Source organism: Falco cherrug, chromosome 7 (genome assembly GCF_023634085.1).
Source record: "Falco cherrug isolate bFalChe1 chromosome 7, bFalChe1.pri, whole genome shotgun sequence".
NCBI lineage: Eukaryota > Metazoa > Chordata > Aves > Falconiformes > Falconidae > Falco > Falco cherrug.
In genome coordinates this window covers 28,608,658-28,628,177 of record NC_073703.1, presented here as the reverse complement: position 1 = coordinate 28,628,177, position 19,520 = coordinate 28,608,658, and the positions used below count along the sequence as shown (strand labels likewise).

Here is a 19,520-nt window from a genome sequence, read left to right as displayed (position 1 = left end):
GAAAGTGGTAGTAATATCTGAGACAATCAGCTTTCCTTTTCTGCTTGCCTATAGACAGCAGCAAGATGGAAACTTCAGAAGAGTGAACTCCATCTAATACTGATGTAATTTCTACAAATAACAACTTTCACGTTTCCCCAAAAAATGGGGAACCAGGCTTCATCAAAACTATTTGCTGTCAACTCATACTACAGTTATTACAAGCTGCTTTCCTTAATCAACATGAATATGAACAAACGAAATCAGGCTTGAGGATTCACAATCTGAAATAACAGCATTCTTAAATTATAGCCAGAAGTGTTTTCTTGTATCCTAAAATTTTAGAAGGTGAGATATACCTGCGTGAGAATGCTTATGCTTTTGAAAATTTTCCTGAATAACTGACACCCAGACAAATGCGGTCTCTTTCCTTGGCAAATGCTTAAAAAGAGACATTTGATCAATCAGCTGTGAAAGCTGACATACATAAAAAAATGCTGAAGCACAGAAACATCAGCAGCTATGATACATCCTTTAATTGCCAAAATTTCTGAATCCACTTTCAGTCCCTCTAGACTGATAATATAAATCAAGAATTCAGTGACTGACCTTATAAAACAGCACTTCTCTAATTTAAAGCTAGTGTTGATAACTCTGGAACCGTTTTCGTGCACTGCTCATGTTGGTCTGCATTTCCTAAAAAAAGTGACTTCTGAGTGTATTTTTACAGCTCAATTCATTACATTTTTGCAATATAAAGTTGTAGCAGAGCACTGAATTGCCCAACAGACAGGACTGAACTTACAAAATATACCACTGATGTGATGAGATACTTTGTTATCTAGTCCTCTCAGTAATTTCTCACATTCATAGCTATTCTAACAGCATATTGGCAGTCAAATAGCTCAGATATTACAAGGTATCTACTCCTTTTCTAATTTTACTTGAGTTCTGAGAGTCTACACGAGCCACTTCTTTTGCTTACAAAGCATAAGGGAAACCTAAAAACTTGCATGGGCTTAACCTAAAGATTACATGATTGAAGGTGCAGAGAACTACCTGGTACACTACACTTCTTTTCCTCAAATGGTATTTCATTAAAGTGATGGCAACACTAACACCCCCAGTAAGTATTCTCTGGACCACCAAGATGCTTCAACTTGGATCAAGAGACCTTTGGCATCTCTGCTTGGACCTTGCTTCAAATATACCTCTGCATGAGCTTCTGTTTAATACCCAGACCCAGCTCACAGAATCTGGGCTGTGCACCACTGATCTCCCCTGAATTTTATTTATCTTTCATTATTTGAACTTTCCTAGACCTCTAGAGATGGTATCTACCTTCTTTTGTGGTTCTTCAAGAACTTCTCCAATGAAGGGAACATTAAGGCAACAACTTCTGACAGACTAATCATCAGTGCCACTGCGGCATCATCTGTATCGCAAAATGGTATGACCAGAAATAACAATTAACATTCACTTCCAAAATCTGGAAAGCCTGGGCATCCTCATTAAGCTATTCTGGTGCGGAAAGTTCTGTTCCCAAGAAGGAACCATTAGGAAGGCTGTTAAAGCTCCAAAAGGCTAAGAGTTCAACTGGGATGACAGCAGGGTCTTGAACATTAGCATCCACTTCAATCCAAAACCCTCCTTACTGCTCCTGCAGTGATTCCAACATGTTTAGCAACACTTGTGTCCCTCTGTTAATCTACTTTAATCTCTAGCGACTCTAGTATGAGATGTACCAAATGCAGGAAACCTACCAGATGCAGGTGATTGGGGCTATCAAGTACAGCAAACTGCAGCAATGAAGTAGGACTTTAGAAAGTACTGAGCATGCCAAAGAAAAGAGGACAGGTAACACATTATAGCAATAAAAAGATCAAAATATCATTTAGGAAGTTCATCTCTAGAGAGCACAAAAAAATCCTTTCTTTGAGGCACTGCCTAGAAACAGCAATAGTTTTTGCCTGTGCAGCCATAGCTGCTGTTCTCTGTTATCAACTACATTAAAGTTCGAGAGCAGATAAATGCTTGTTTCTAACTATTTGGTAGGTGTTACAGTTCTTCACACTGAAATCAGGCACCTCAAAAAATATAACTTTCTTTGAAGTCATGCATTGCTGTTTTGGGTATGTGTGGCAAGATTTTGGTAGCAGAGGGACTACAGGGGTGGCTTCTGTGAGAAGCTGCTAGAAGCTTCTCCCATGCTTAATGGAGCCAATGCCAGCTGGCTCCAAGGCAGACCCACGGCTGGCCAGGTCCAAACTCATCAGCAACAGTGGTAGCACCTCTGTGATAACTTATTTAAGAAGGTGGGAAAAAACCAAAACCACCAGCAACTGCAGCTGGAGAGAGGAGCGAGAATATGTGAGAGCAACCACGCTGCAGGCACCCAGGCCAGTGAAGGATGGAGAGGAGGTGCTCCAGGCACCGGACCAGAGATTCCCCTGCAGCCCATGGTGAAGCCCATGGTGTGGCAGGCTGTGCCCCTGCAGCCCAGGCAGGTTCATGGTGGAGCAGATACCCACCTCAGCCCAAGGATGACCCCACACCAGAGCAGGTGGGTGCCTGAAGGTGGCTGTGACCCAAGGGAAGCCCACACTGGAGCAGGTTTGGGCAGGACCTGTGACCCCACAGGGGACCCAGGCTGGAGCAGTCTGTTCCTGAACTGCACCCCATGGGAGGGACCGACCCTGGAGCAGTGTGTGAAGAACCACAGCCCGTGGGAAGGACTCACATTGGAGAGGTTCACAGAGGGCTGTCTCCCATGGGAGGGACCCCACGCTGGGGAAGAGCATGAGGAACAGCAGAGATATGTCATGAACTGACTGCAAGCCCCATGCCCCATCCCCCTGTTCCACTGCAGGGGGAGGAGATTTGGGAGTAAAGATAAGCCTGGGAAGAAGGTAGGGTTAGGGAAAGGTATTTTTAAGATTTGGTTTTGTTTCTCATTAATTTTTAAACTACTTTTTCCTCAAGTCAAGTCTGTTTTGCCCATGACAGCAACTGTAGTTACCTCTCCCTGTCCTTATCTCTACTCACAAGCCTTTTGTAGTATTTTCTCTCCCCTGCCTGGTTAAGGAAGGGAGAGATAGAGTGGTTTTGGTGGGCACCTGGCATCCAACCTGGGTCAACCCAGCACAACAGCCTGCAGCAGAAAATTAGCATTCAGCCTTTTCAAAGTACCTACATTGCTTAACAGATCAGTTATTAACTTTGAAAGTGCTAGAAGTTAAGGCTCTATTAAAAGCATTAAATATGTGTACTTTCAACTTATTTTGCCTAAGGAACGCTCTATTACCTTGTGGTGCTGCAAGCTATGCTTCCTTTCTTCTAAAATCCAGCAGACCACCAGCAATGTGGCTTAAATTCAACAACCTAAAATGCCCATCATTCCAGGTTGGAAAACAACCTTTAAGTTAATAGAAAGAGCTGCAATATGCTTTCAAGAGTTAACCAATAGAAAACATACTAGACATTATTTTCAGAGCAAAGTAATCCTATATGGTAAGGTTTGGGGTGTTTTTTTTTAATTATTTTTAAAGAATGTTTCAGTTGGACTTGAATATAAATTGGATTTTTTTCTGTAAGATTTTAATTTATGTTTTCAGACTTCCAATAATTGAAGTGTAAAGTTACATATTGTCCCCAGTACCAGGAGATAGAGGAACTTAAGCTGCCTCATAAAACAGCTTAATATTTTTTCAGTACATCACTTTATTTAAAAAGAAAATGCATTTCCACGCTTTTTATGTATTGATCTACTTGCGATATTGGATTCTTGCACTGAGGTGATGTGCTTTGATTACTATTCCATAGTATGTGAACACAAGAACAGAATCAATACACTAAATTGAGAAGTATTACATCTTACCAGTGTTAAGAACTGTATGCTGGTATAAACACTATCTTTCAGGGAACTAATAATTATGAACACTTCGGAAGAAAAGAACACAATCTTTGTGGCAGAACTTACAAAAAAGATGAAGAAACAAATCCATCTTTCAAAGTGCTCAGCCATTTAAAAGCTGGGGTATTTTTTGTCTTGTATTGTTTTTAAAATAATCTCTTTATTCTCTGATATCAAAACATCCCAAAGTAGAAACAGAATTTCTGTTCAAAGCAGCAAAGAGGCTGTTCAGTACCTGCAGCAGGAACCCTTTCCTCCCAGCTAGCCTTACGATACATGTTTGAATAGGAATGAAATGTGTCCTCATGCTCAGATGTGTTTCTGCCTGTTCTTGCTAGCCAGGTAGTCTGCAGGGGACTGCATTCTGCACATGCGGGAGGAATGTTTCCAGATGCTCTACTGGTTTCCACTGGTTAGCACATCCTTCATTTGCTCAGTGCTCCCTACAATGCCCAAACATAACTTGATTAACTAGATGGGTATGAAAAATCAACAGAGCACACAAAGAACACCTTAAAGCCTGATGATAGTTTCAAACTGTAACTAGAGGATGAAGACAGAACAGGTAGGTTTCTAATGGGTCCCACAGTGATCAGATCTCATCCTCTTCATTAGCAACATCCATCAATGCAATGGGGAAACCCCAAACTCATTAACTGAAGATCTGCAGCCAACAGACTATCACTTGAGTGGTATACCAGCAGCACACAGCAGCCTGAGCTCTCTAGCCAACTGTTACATGCAGTGAGCATATAAAACATCATGAACAGGTTTAGAATAAATGAATTAGAAACAAAAAGGTAGGCCAAACTTTGGATGGGAGACAGCTATGCTGGAAGCCTGTGGAGGTATCTGAACACAGTTGCAGTACTGGCTGATACGCCTAAGGCAAAGCTCGCAAGTGTAAATGGGAGTATCAAGTAGGAGTAGAGAGATTGTATTACCTCTCCTTTTGGCGGTGGTATAACTGCTACTAGAATACTGTGTCCTTGGTACTCGGACAAGATTACAAAATGATCCCCTCTGGCATTATAATCTATAAATTTAAAATGTATAAATTGGAATACCAGCCACAAACCAGCAGTTTGGGAAGACTGCATCTGGAAACAATTGCTATGATTCCTGTTTATCTCTTTATTGGAAGTGTCCCTGCTCTACTAATTCCATCCACCAATAAAGCAAAACATTTTCTGAAATTCAGCTGCATCTGCAGGCCAAATACCTCTCATCATACTACAAAGACTACAAAATACTGCAGTTTTCTTATCTGGACTGAGTAATTTTCTTCCATTTATAGCATTTTGTATGTATTTCTGAATAAACAAGAAGGAGCATTGTTACAGAAACTGTCTCTTCTCTTGACAATCTAATGATGGCTATTTCTAATTTACAGCAGCAACTGCCTGGAACTTGTATAAATGTAGCTAGTAAGTGTTACCAACATAAGTGGCTTTGACATGAACTTTACAATAACATCAATCCATTCCCTTTCATGGTATTTCTCTTGATTTACACCACTGCAAATGAGTTTAGAACATAGATTTTTTTTTTTAAACCAATGAACACAGACAAATGCAATGCATTGAGTGCTCTGAACACTCAGACCCTTAGACACAACATCACAAAATCACCTGTGTGTGAAAGCCTCAGTCAGATGACTGAGAATACTGTACATTCCAGCTGGGAGGCTGCTGCCATAGGTGCTTGTTACAGTTTCCTTTATGGGAATTTATTTCTGGCTAATTTTTCCAGTTAAACTATTGCCTGATAGCACCCAACTTAGTTCCAAGAAATGGATCATAACTTTTTTTAACTCAAGCCATTGGCAAGAACTGGGTTAGGGAATAACCCAAAGTACACTTAGAGCAGAAGAAATGAGGGAGCGGTGATTTTTAAAGCTACAGTGGTGACAAAGAGCTGGAGTGAGTTGCAAGTATTAGTCTCCTAAGACGAATCATCAGCAGCCAAACCTAGTTTGCCTTGCTTCTCTTTCCAAAGAATGTTTGCATAGGTTTCAAGTAAGAACAACTCTGCACAGAACCGTTCCTGCTTCTGTTTGAGGGTGTTCCTGCTGTGTCTCTTCTCACTGTCTCTTACAATGAACAAAATTCACAGGATCCCACCTTCCCTATTAAAGTAATGATCTCTTCAAAAACTCCTGAATTCCATGGAAGGAGACCTAAAGCTTAATGAGATCATTAGTATGATTATAAATGCAGACACTCTTGAAAAAAGAGCTGAACAAAACTTTTGACCTTTTAAAGAAATATATAGAATTATTTTAGTGCAAATATCAAGACCTGAAGCTTATATCATATTTTGTAGCAATAATGTACTATTTTTCCTTTACTATAAATGAAAAGTGACCCTAACTTATATGGATGCTTTGGTCTTTCTAAGTATCTGAAAAATGCAACTGGAAAAGGCAGGTCAAATTTAACTCAGATTTTAACCAGCAGTCAGTGTAGGCAAACTAGACACTCTTAAACTTTAGCTATTTGCTCTCAAACTGAATTTAAAATGTGGTAAAACCATGTAAAAACCTACTACAGCAACACACACACACTTAACTCCAGCAGAAGGTATTAAGAAAATAACAAATTCAAGGTATATTGATAGAAAATTCTATAGTGGAAAAAGTATTCTGACTAATGTTAGCAGAATCCTAAAATAAAGGAAATCAAACATGAAAAACCCAGACAGATCTGCTCATCTTTAGTCCTCTCTTCTGAAGTGTAGTCATGTCCCTGTGGGAAGTAATATGATCCAAGGATATGAACATAACTTGTTTACAGATATAAGAAAAGTTAACAACAGCTAGTGAGTTACAGCAGGAATGAAACAGAACAGATGTCACTTCAGCTTAATTTTCCACTGCTTTCTTTTGATGCTTGTAGAGGATAATAAATTCATCAGGCTTTATAAAGGGGATTGAAAATTAAGCTTGCTTTCTTATGGAGATTTGGAAACTTTAAACCTGACCTTCTCATACAGTATTTATAATCCTGGTGGTCCTGAGATGATCTCGCTGATGCCCAAAGGAGAGGCTAGTTTAAAATAGCAAAGTCACCATGTTGTTCTAAAGTCTAAAATGATGTAACATAGTACATAAGTATGTATAAGCAGAATGAAAAACAAAATTGGGATAAAATACCTTATAAGTGACAGACTGCTATAAAGAAGTTTCAAATTTGAAAGGGTGGACTTCTTTATTGTAGCTAAGGAAACTACTCGCACTTAATGAACCCTTTCCTGTGCTGAATAGCAAAATAAAACCTACTTGCTTTTTTGCAGGGAATCTTGCAAAAAATACTTAGAAAGGAATACACCTGTATGATTGTACATGTATGTGCAAATAGGATTATCAACCTTCCCACACACTACAGAAATCAAAAATTACAGTCCTGCAGTCACTGCACACTCATGACTCCAAGGTCATCAATCTCTTCACTGAAGATCATCAAGCACTAAATCATTAGGAGATTAAAGTCTTTGCACACTACTTTATCCTGTAGAGAGAAATTATGCTAAATATCAGGGTTAAATCTCACTGAAAGGAGAGTAACACATGATAACATACACACAGCGAAAAACAGTACCCAACAAGCCCCTGTAACCCCACATAATCATCACATAAAACTGCCCTAATTTAATCCCCATTGCAAACAGTTCCAGCAGCCCATGATCAACAGGGACAGTCACAACACGTGGCTGCTTTGCCCTGCCATGTCAGCAGCACAACAGAGGAACAAAAGGAAACCACCCTGTCTCATACCTAAACCACTGCGAAAAACATCTCATCTGGCATTTCTGCCACTTCTGGGGTTTTACTACTCAGTTACTTGCTCACACTACATTCATTTGTATTCCTTAAAGTACCATTTTAAAAAAAATATATAGTATTTACTTTGCATTCATTAAAACCTAGAATAAGAAAACTGGCAATAATATGCAACCTTTATCTGTACGGTAAGTGTTGAGCACATCCCTTCACCCTTTCCTAGACTGTTCTTTAACATTGCAGTGGTATCTGAAACCCAAACCTTTGCTAGCCTTTCCTCACCAGTTAGCCCCTCTCAATCTTACTTGTTAACATCCACTACAAGAAAACTAGCAACTCAGCATCCCTGGTGCATGACTTGGTTAAATCTCTTTGGTCCAAATGACTGAACTACTCAACCACAAAAGACCTTAACAGCAAGTTTTTCTGGTACCTTTTTCAGCCTCCTCAGCTTTTCTCCAGTATTAACATAAACTGTATTTTTTATCCATCTGCCTCAAAAGATCAGATGATCCCTTTTTAAAACCAAAGCAATTCTTCACTTGAAAGCAAACAGAATTCAACAGAGGAAATGTTTCAAGAAGTGGCTGCACATTTAGTGAAAAATAAAAGCACATTAATATAAGGAGCATCAAGAAATCTAGTAACAGCTCGCCTTACTGCCATCACTATTTGGTGTTGCTTCTTCAATACCAGTTGTGAAGGGAATGCTGATAACATCAGGCAGATTGTTTCCAGACTTTCAGAAGGCAGAAGTGTCACAGGTCTGACACATACAGCACTGTCATGGGCAACATTGAAACAGCAGTGACAAATGAAGGCTTGAAAAAAATCTTTAAAACTGTCTTGGACTAGTCCCTACAGCTGAATCACAGTCACTGGTTTTGGTATGAAGGAAAGACATGCATTTGTCCCACAACTGTTTTACCAATCTATGCAGTAACTGAAATCAAACCCACCGCAGGTAAGTATTATTATCACAGTGGCTCTACTAATGTACTAGTAATACTTTTTGTATCTTTCACATTGAGCTTTGGAAAATCTTTTTCTCTCTTCTCCCTTTCAATTATTTTATCAAATTCTTTATGGGACATTTTCCTAACAGTATTTTTGGATGTTCTGTTGAAAAACAATTTATTGCACAAGAAAACTTCATCAGGAAAGGCAGAATTACTTACTCTTCATTACAACTGGAACTTCTAGATATTCTTGGCACACACAAATTATAAAAGAGAAAGTGCCTCATGAGTAATTTACCATTATTGACAAATATGCCTAGTACTTCTGCAATATATGACAATGCAGGCCATTTCCTTTTCCATTCACAGCCATACAGAATGGCACGATAAATACATTCAGCCAAAAGTTATTATTGCAAGTGTACCTTACGTACTCTCACTTTAAGGAAACAGAGCTGCACAACCACCAGCTGTCCTCAGTTAACTCTGAGCTTGCTACAGCAGTCCTATATACTACTTTTTGTGAACAGACATAGTTTAAGTGGTGCCTCTGGAGGCACATCACCTCAGCAGTTGTGACAGTTGACTATTTGATTGTGCTCCAAACCATATCTGAGAAATTATCTAATTAAAACCCAGGTAGGTAAAACCAGCCACAAGCTCTAGTTTTGAAGTTGAAGATAGCCACACGACACATGAGGTGATTTGAGAAACATACAGCTGAAGTATGAGCTGCTACCAAAGAAATCACAATCCAAACCCACATTTTGAACAATGCCAAACCTCTCTTTTTAAGTTATATTCAAATTACTTAAGCTTACATTAGGACTTCTTCCATGACAACATGCTAAGAAGCTAAGTACAAAGTGAACTTCCCTCTTTATGTCTGATACTCTGTCAGTTAAAAGACTTAAACTTCAAAACCTGTTTTTAAAGGTAACATATAAATGAGACATCTGCAGTTGAAATCTTTGAGTGTACCCTTCCCTGAACATCTACCAGGGATTAAAAGTATTGCACAGCATAATGTGACAGTTCTACGCCCCAAGAGGCCACAATAAGAAATAAATATTGGCCTCCATCCTTCTGCTTTTGAATGCCTTTGCCTGCTGAAAGAGCGATTTAGAGGTAAAATGTTCTTGATATTCTCAATTAACAACCTGAACTTAGACAAACTACTCAGTTCCTTAACAACCTAAACTGCCTGTTACCAATTTATTTATACTTTTTCTGCTTGTTTATATGGGTATGTGTGCCCTTGTATCTGGTATTTTCATGAAAGCAGCCTGTGAAAAGTTTTGTTCAACATCATCTATGAAAATATTGAGATCTTTTACCCTTAATTGAACAGCCTCTTTCACAAAGAAAGCTTCAAATATACAGGTGAAATGAAATCAATTACTTCAGGTGAACTCAGATTTCATGTTTAAATTATGACACATATTTCAGCATTGCTAATGTGAAAAGTGGATTATGCTGTGTGACTAATTCATTTTGACTTAGACTATATATAATTAAGTACTGAGAAAAACTGAAACAACATGATCAACAAATGGAGACTCAAGACATGTGAAATTAAATTCTGAAAGCTCAGGAAAATAAAAAAGGCCAAGGTTTTAATGCAGATTTTTTTTTAACAGAGTTTGAAGCCTCCCTTGTGCCTGTGAAGGGCTTCCCCTTCCCATTTGACTGCTTGCCTCTCTTTTCAGTGTCCCAGGAAACACAATTTCATTTCTTCTGTAGCAATCTAGCTGTCACAGATTTTTCTCATTGAATCAACACAATCACTAAAAATACTTGAGAAATATTTAATGAAAATTATTTCCTTTCATAGAACTATTAAGGAACTACTATTCTGAGAAAGCTCTTCAAACTCAGATTTGGTCCTGAATTTAAATTCCCATTCAGACAGGAGGATGGATCCCACCTTTTTTAAAATGCTAGCTCAAGGAGTATTCTACTGCGATGTATCTAGATGAATCTAGACTTGTTTTAAAAAGACAAACACCCCTCTTTCAGACATTCATTTTCTACCTTTCCCTACTTCCATTTTGCTGAGTGCTAAAACAAGCTGTTGAACACTGTTTTTCATCAATCCCTCAGAAAATGGAGTGGACAGGGCATGAGAAACCTTGCCAATCACCATATTCTAAACCACAAAAAATTCCTGATGGAACTTGTCCCAACTTTTTATCTAAATCTTGTAGGCTAGACATTTGGTGGATCTCCTTTAAGCAAGCACTACTGCACTACAAGTTTTTCTTAGTTCCTAGGAGGAATGTAAAGCAAGCAAGATTCTGGTTCAGACACTGAGGTTCTTCATGGTAGTACACAGCATTAATGAAGGCCCTCTCAAACCAACTACATCTGTAAGTTAATGACCTACCATTATCACACTGACAGAACTCATCAGCCCTGTCCACATGCTCAGATACGTGCATCTCTTTACTAACAGTCCCATGAGTTCTAGCAGAGGCAAAAATCATACATCATCTGCTTGCATGATTGGCTTTGAAAGTATGAAATACGAAATTATTAAAATGGCATCTTTTTAAAATGCATCCTCAAAATTGCCAAATGCACAGAAATGACACTTACATATTAAAAAAATAAATAATCCCATTCTTCCCTTCAGTTGCATAATTTTTGCTACTCAAAGGTAAATGATTACTCATTTTCTCTTTCAAATTATATTCTTCTCTAAACTCAATTCTGAAGACACTTCCATTAAATCAGTGTATTGGTAATACTACTGTGGCCTCATACACAGTCTGTATGCACATGTATCAGCAAATGCTATACTGAAAAGAGTCCCATGGTATTCTAGATCCACCAGCCTTCCCTCCATCCTGGTCTCATCATCAGGCTACAGAAAGATGATGCAGATATGCCCAGCAGCATATCAAACCCTCTAAGCCATCTCGCCTGTCGTTAACACACTAATCCTTCAAAGGGTATTCTGAGGCTGCACCTGGGGGCCACACTAGCAAATGACTTCTCTGGATGGACAGCAAATCTATCCTGAAAGCAGCCTCAGGGCATCCCTCAAAAGTGGATCTAAAAAGAACCAATACAACTTCTTGCAGTAATAACAGTAAACCCACAAGAATGCACTGTTTGATTGGGGTCTATACAAAACGCACCTCAGCTAAAACTTCAATTTTGTTTTCTCACCAAAGCACTTACAAGCCAAGCCCCGTGTTTATAAATTCCTAGCAACACATAGGGGGGAATAAAAATGGGAAAGTAGCTATAACCCCAGTAATACATATTCATTAGCTAACTTTTGCAGGAAAACTTCTGCCCAAGGTGTTTCAAGTTCTTACTAGTTTAATGTCCCAATTTAAAGTACTTCCTCTACCTTCTAAATATTTAACTTGCATGACAACCTTTATGTAATACACTCAATTACACAAACATCCTTGGATTTATTATCTCAGATTCAAGGATATCTGGAGCTTTTCAGTAGCTATCATCCACTTTAAAGCAGAATACATTTTGAGGTATATACCAACTGAGCTGGACTAAGCGGACTAGTATTAATGTGGTCAGAGTTTACAGGGACAACTGAAGAGATTATACCTGTATTGGTCTAATACATTCATAATTAATATTTTAAAACAGTCTTTTAAAAGTTATTACCAATATTAGGGATCACCTTTGTGTCTAATTTGGTTTATACTAGGCAAATCAATCATTTTAAGAACCTGTGTGTTATACTCAATTCAAAAATCCATATAAGCAAAGGCATATAAGATGTTTCCCGTTTTCATCAAACTGTTTAAATCTTATACTTTTACCTAACTCGCTTTTTCCATTTTACTCACGCTCCATTTCAGAAGATTTTCAGAATACGCTTCCAGGCGTTTCACAGTGAACACAACCTCCCTATCCCAAAAAGCCCCCGCAGTAAAACTTGGGAAAACTCATGAGGTTTATTAGCAGCTGCTCCTCAAGCCGACTCATAACCTTTTCTTCCCGTAACAGCAACAAGCCCGCAGACACACACCCCGCCCTTGCAAGCAGCGTTACACTCCTGCAAGCAAGCAGCAGCCCCCACGCCAGGCCCCGCGGCGGCGGCTCCGCAGCCGCGATGCGCCGGGAAGCGCCCGCAGAGCCGCCCTCCGCCGGCCCGGCCTTCCCGGGAAGCGCTGCCCGCCCCGCCCCAGGCGGGCGTCCCCCCCCCGCCCCCTGGTACCTCGGGATCTTGTGTCGCTTATCGTGAAGGGTCAGCTATTTGTATTTATAGTTCAGGGCTTTTTCTTTCCGAATGGCATTTCGAGGCGCAGCCGGGGAGGGTTGGGAGGGTGTGGGGGGCACACGGCTGCCCACCGGGGTACAGCCGCGTCCCACCGCTGGCTGTGGGAGAGGGGACAGGGAGGAGGAGTAAGGAGCAAGGAGGGGAGAAAGAAAACCAACAGGAGCGAGGAGCGGCAGAAGATAAAGGCAGGCGGGGGGAAAGAGGCTGGGGGGTGGTGGGAGACCCGCACGGGAGGGAGAGGGAAACCGCGCGGGAGGGACGGCGCAGGCCGAGGGGTGCGAGGGGTATAGCGGGGGCCGAGGAGAGCACGAAGCACAGGGCGGGAAAGCGGCGGGCACAGCCGGCCCGGCACCCACCTGGCACCGACACACAATGTCCGACTCGGTGGCCAGCAGGTCCACCACCTTGCCCTTGCCTTCGTCCCCCCACTGCGCTCCCAGCACCACCGTCACTTTGTTACCGCCCGGCTCACTGCGCGCCCGCTTGAGCCCGCCGCCGGGGTGGCTGCTGCGGTCGTTGGACGCGCGGGTGCCCGACATAGTGGGTGAGAGGGTGGCTGGAACCGCCGCCTCACGCTGCCTCGCTCCGGCGCCGAGCCCAGCCCCTACGCGCCAGCCGCGGCGCCGCTGCCGGCCTTTAACGGCGCCGCCGCCGCCCGCCTCCCGCGGCGCGCTGACGTGCTCGGATCCGGCTGCCTCGGCCGCCGCCAGCGGCTGCACCGTCCCGCGCACGCACACGCGGCCTCGTCACCCACGCGCAGTCGCCTCACACGCGGAGTGTCCTCACAGAGACCCGCCACGCACGCGCTGCTTCCTCACACACAGACTCGTCAGACAGGCAGTCTCCTCGCATGCGGTCTCCTCATGCGCAGTTTCCTCACACACAGTCTCCTCACACATGTGCAGTCTCCACGCACCGGCAGTCTCCTCAAACACAGTCTTGTCACACACGCAATCTCATCACACATGTGGTTTCCTCATGCGCATTTCCTCATACAGTCTCCTCACATATGTAGTCTCCACACACACAGTCTCCTCATGTGCCGTTTCCTCACACAGTCTCCTCACACATGTAGTCTCCACACGTGGTTTCCTCACACGCAGTCTTGTCACACATGCAGTCTCCTCACAGTCTCCTTACACACAGTCTCATAACACATGCAGTCTCCTCACACACAGGCTCCTCACATGCAGTCTTCTCATGCAGTCTTGTAACATACATGCAGAGTGTCCTCACAGTCTACACACAGTCTCCTCACATGCTGTCTCCTCACGCAGTCTCGTAACACACATGCAGTTTCCTCACACAGCCTCCACACACACAACACAATCTCCTCACAGCCTCCTCACACGCAGTCTCCTCACACAGTCTCGTAACACATGCTGTCTCCTCACAGTCTCCTCACACAGTGTCATCACACATGCAGTCTCCTGACACAGTCTTGTCACACACACAGTCTCCTCACACAGTCTCGTCACACATGCAGTCTCCTCACATGCAGTCTCCTCACACAGTCTCTTCACACACATGCAGTCTCCTCATACGCAGTCTCCTCATACGCAGTTTCCTCACACATAGTCTCACACATGTGCAGTCTCCACACATGTGCAGCCTCCTCACACAGTCTCATCACAGACACAGTCTCCTCACATGCAGTCTCCTCAGTCTCCTCATGCAGTCTCCTCACACACACACAGTCTCCTCACACACATAGTCTCCTCAGACGCAGAGTCTCCTCAGATGTGGCGTCTCCTCACATGCAGTCTCCTCACATGCAGTCTGCTTGCACACTCAGAGCCTCCTTACACATACATGGTCTCCCCACACACATGTATACACCAGCTGCCAAGGCACAGAGGCAGTGGCACTGTGGAGCACATGCAGTCCTGAGGCATGTCTGTAACAGGGACGCCTCAGAGGAACATGGGCCTGTGTTACACTCAGCGAGACTCGCTTGTCTGAGTCAGCCGGGCCTGTGGTACAGATGGACGTGCAGTAGGTGTTGCGCTGGTTCATGTGGGGCTGGGTCACTGAGAGGCACACTCACACATGGGTCTGAGGCATGCAGCTGTGTCACTCTGTCAGGGGTCTAAGGCATGTGTCTGTGTGACAGTGAGACACAGCATATGGCTCTGAGGCAGATTGAGGCCCGTGGGGCCGTGTCACAGGGACACCTGGCCATGTGTCATCCTGAGGTGCATGGCTGTCACTGTGAGATGCACGAGCAGTGCTGAGGTGTGTGTGACAGTGACATGAGACAAACCCATGCGCTGGTCTTGGGCGCAGGAGCTGTGTCACTGTGAGATACACACAGAGTCCTGAGGCGCATGAGCCTGTGTCGCTGCCAGACAGACAGACACTGGCCTGAGGAACATGGGCTGTGGTCACTGCAACAAAGATGTTGCTCTGAGGCACTTTGGGCTGTTGCTGTCAGACACACAGAGAATTGCATATGCAAAGTAACCTGGCATGTGCAGAGGTACACTCAGAGTATCCTGTGAAACATAACAGTCAGAGAGAGAAGGACAGGCACACAAGCTGCTCTGGCACACGTGGATCATGAGACACAAACATCTACCCGCTGGCCTGAGAAACATGGGCAGGCGCACTTTGAGTCTGACAGACATGCATGCTAGCCTAAAATATCTATGAGTGTTGTTACTGAACTGGCACGTACCCTGCTGACAGGCACATACAGACCCTGTCCCAGTGGCCTGAGATACCCGGGACTGTTTTGATGAGGCACAGATGCACACCCACATGTACACTCACACAGTGACCTGAAAAAACACAGGACCATCGCTGTGAGACAAATGAACAAGTGAGGCGCGTGGAGCTGTGTCACAGGGACAGATTTATGTGCCCACTTCCCTGGTGCCACAGGTGAACAGACAGCACCTGGCACCCATAACCCTTCCTCATGCATGAGCCATACCCTAGGCTTGACTTTTTCTTTAAAGTGTCCTGTAGCTCCAGGCATGGAGCTTAAAAAATGCAACTTGAAAAGTGTAAGCTTGCTGACTTGCCTGAGGCACATGCAACTTTGTTAGCATGAGGCATATATATGCACGCACATTGCAGCACAAGCATGCAGAGAAGCAAAACACCAGCAGAACATACCAGGTTGCATATTCAGGCAGGGGCAACTGCGCCAGCTGCTGCTTGCACACTCCTCCTAGCAAATGCATGCATGTGATTCCTACCAAGAAAGCAAGTGACAGAAATTCAGCATTTTCAAGTGACACATTCCTTCTCTCGAACTGTGGCTCAGGTGAGATGCCATGATATATATGAGATCACTGAAATACATTGTGTATGCAGCGGTCAAAATGCAGAAAAGTGCTTGTAACAATCTGTTACTCTGCTATAAGGATGGAAAGAAAATACTGGAATACTTGAATGCACTCCTGAAAAATAAAAATATAGCAGAATGTACAGCACATTTCAAACATGCATATGTGGGCTCTGTATGTGTGCGTGTATCCATATACACAAGCATCTACCCATGCATATACACATACATGTATGCATATACATATGTGCATGTATAGGAATAGTATAGAACATACTGCAGACTGCACCTGTTAAGCATTCATGTTGGCAAACAGAGTAGATACTTGCTCTACTTAATTTCTAGTGTTTGCAATATTTCCTCTACGAAAAGGAGTTAGGGAAAATTTAAATTTTCACTCTGTATGCTGCAGCTGAGTATTTAGCACTGATCAGTGGAGGTGATAAATATGGAAGAGAAGACTGCAAGGGAGCTCCAACTATCTGAGACTTGTTTCCCCTGCTACTGTGGTCAACTAAATTATACACCACCTTGCTGTTCCTACTGAATAACTGTTCCAGAGCTGTTCTAGTGAGAAGCCTGTGCTAATTTCCAGCTTTCTGGCAAAATTATATTCATATGTTCTGTGCTGACATTGCCATTTAGTTTAAATACTTCTTCCTTTCCCTTTCCTGTGTATATATTTCTAGAAGGAATTGCATCTAGTCTCTGGCTTTCTTTTGTTTGGCAGAAAAAAGCCAAAATTTTTTACTGTTCTCCTCTAAGGACTGGCTCTCGATTTGCTAGTTGTTCCCATCTGCCTGCCCTGCACCTGTTCTGAATTTGATTCATGTTTCTTGAATATGGGCAGCTAGAATTGTACACTATGGTCCACGCATGGGAATTAATGTCTTCTCCTTTCAGCTGGAAATACCTCACCTAAAATATTCCTGGACTTGTTTCACATATGCGATGAAAGTCAGCTCCTCTCCCACACTACTGCACTACTTGGTATCTCACACACTGAAATATTGCTACCTCTTTCTGCCATTGACACTTCGCATGCACAATACAGCTACTTGGCATTTCTTGTATATAATCACAGCCACATGCCATATGTGATCTAATATGGCCTGAAAGACAAGTCTCCAGCTGGGGTTTCAGAATTTTGTATTATAGAATTTTAAACTTTACTTTTATTTCAACCATTATTTCATTTGTAAGGATGGAAGGTTACTGTGAAGTCTTTTAAGATATTTGGTTCCTGTGGTCTAACATTCATCAACTGTCTGGGCACAACTCCTCAAGCACAGGCTTTACACCAAACTCTTTGGGCTTCTTGCCCTGGTACTAGCCAGTCTAGAGCTGCCCAGCATCCCAGACCAGTCACACCTGAACTTGTTCCATCTGATATGGGAACAGCCAGCAATGGCCATGTTTCTCTTCACAGCCATGAACTCACAGCTCACCGACCTCGTCTGAAAAAATTCTGCACTGGTCTATCATCTCCTCCACCATTTGCAGATAGCCTGGTCCTGCTATGCAACAGAAATTCTTGTTAATGACTTCAATTCTCTTTACTTGATACCTTAGCCACCTTTTGTAATCGTACTCACCCCATACTATGTACCATGTTGGGTGTCTTAATGAAATCCATGTCTGCTGGCTTTGGTCTATCTTGATAACTGGTAAAGGAAGCCAAAGCCAGAGTGATCTGTTTCTACTTTTGCTTGTCCCTTTTGTACATTACCCCAGTTTCATTCCCCTTCTGGCTTCTATTGTCTTTCAAAATTTCCTCTAAAGCTTTCTTTACTGTTCCATTAAATATTTCAGATTTTTTATGCTGCATAATAGCAAAATAATTTTGTCCATTAAATAATAGAAATTGTGCCATCTTGTTGTGGAATAAGTATTTGTCAGGCATTATGTTTATGGTTGTTTTTACAATTTGAAATCAAGAGCACCAAAGACAGCAAAATGTAGCAGTGGTGTCACTGGTTCCCTCCTCACACACACACTAATTCTTCTCAAAACTCGTGGCTTGCGGGTCAGCTCCAAACAGCTAGAATATAAAAATACCCTTGCTGCAAGAAATACATGTTCCTGATGCTCTGTCTGCAGAAGAAGCTGCATACAGCTACATTTTGAAGTCAGAGAGGATCCTAGAGTTGTATTTATCATGGCATTCAGCATTGTCATTCTTGAATGGCTTTTCTCTCTATTGTACTGTACCTCTATTAGCATAGGAAGTCAAATCTTTTCCCAGAGTAATGTTACTGCTGGTTTTTTTTGTTTGCTTGGCTGATTTTTGGTTACTCTTTACCTGTGGTTTTTTTTTTAAAAAAAGCAAATTGTCCTAATATGACTACATGTAAATTGTCCTGCTTAAGGAGAGAATCTGGCCTTTTTAACAGAAGATGACAGTGTTTTCAGCTATTGGTTCTTTGTGACCCTTAGCCACAAAGAATATGTTAATAACTTTCATTTATCTTCAAAGTGACTGGCTTGGTGGAAATTTCTGTGGGTTTTTTGTGCAAAGAAAGGTGCAGTTTCTTTTCCTCTTAATAGCCAGAAAGAATTCTAAAGTATTCTGGGTTTTTTTCTTATGTTATTTCAGATGTCGCAAACTTGAAAAGTTTTCTATGTTCTTTTCAGCGTTTCTGTAGTCAGATTCACTGTCATTCTGAGATGGTCAAAAACTCCAGCTGTATTTTCTTTCCAGTGCCAACAATGTCAAAGCTTCCATTTCTGTAAACAGTTTTACATAAATTACTGAGCACTTTGCAAGCAAACTAATCAACCAGGGGAACACTTCTCTTTATAAAAGTTCAAACTATGTAATTCAGCATAGAAATAATATGAAGCAGTTCACTACTTGAAGGGATTCATTATTCTTCTTATACCAATTTAAAAGCAAACTCAAGTCTGCTGAAATCAATGGATTTAAATCCGTTTTGATGTGTGAGATGGAAAAAAAATCTTCAAGGTAGATTTTGTTCAGTTAAAAGCAAATGCTTGACTTTTCAATTGAGTAATACATGAAATTAAGAGTGAGGTCATGCAGTGTGGCGTGAGACTTGTAGGGGCTGCAGATATGCAGTTGTCCCCATGCCCTAATGAGTCACTAGTGCTGGGTACTGACAAAGAAGGGAATGAACCATTAGTTCAGTAATCAGTATCAGCCTCTCAGAAGAACTCCATGCTCCTCAGCACTCTTCCATTAAACCCAATTCTCCTGAAAATGCTTGACCTTTGCAGTTTCACAGAACAACTTTCAAGTATTTGCCTTCTCAGATAAAAAAATGCAATGCTTTTTACTTTAAGGCAACTAATAGGAGCCAAATATGTCCACATGA

At 42.1% G+C, this 19,520-nt stretch overlaps 1 protein-coding gene across 2 annotated transcripts in view; it reads right to left on the bottom strand.

Moving 5' to 3' along the window:
- Nucleotides 1–13,801, bottom strand: part of ADSS1 (adenylosuccinate synthase 1) — a 31,804-nt gene extending 18,003 nt beyond the window's left edge. Inside the window, exon 1 of one of the 2 annotated variants that reach the window (XM_027800820.2) lies at nt 13,716–13,801. In XM_027800820.2, coding sequence (XP_027656621.1) covers nt 13,716–13,745 — 30 coding nt within the window. In that variant the 5' untranslated portion in view covers nt 13,746–13,801. The other variant, XM_055717072.1, reaches the window with a different exon arrangement.
- Nucleotides 13,802–19,520: the final 5,719 nt, after the last annotated feature.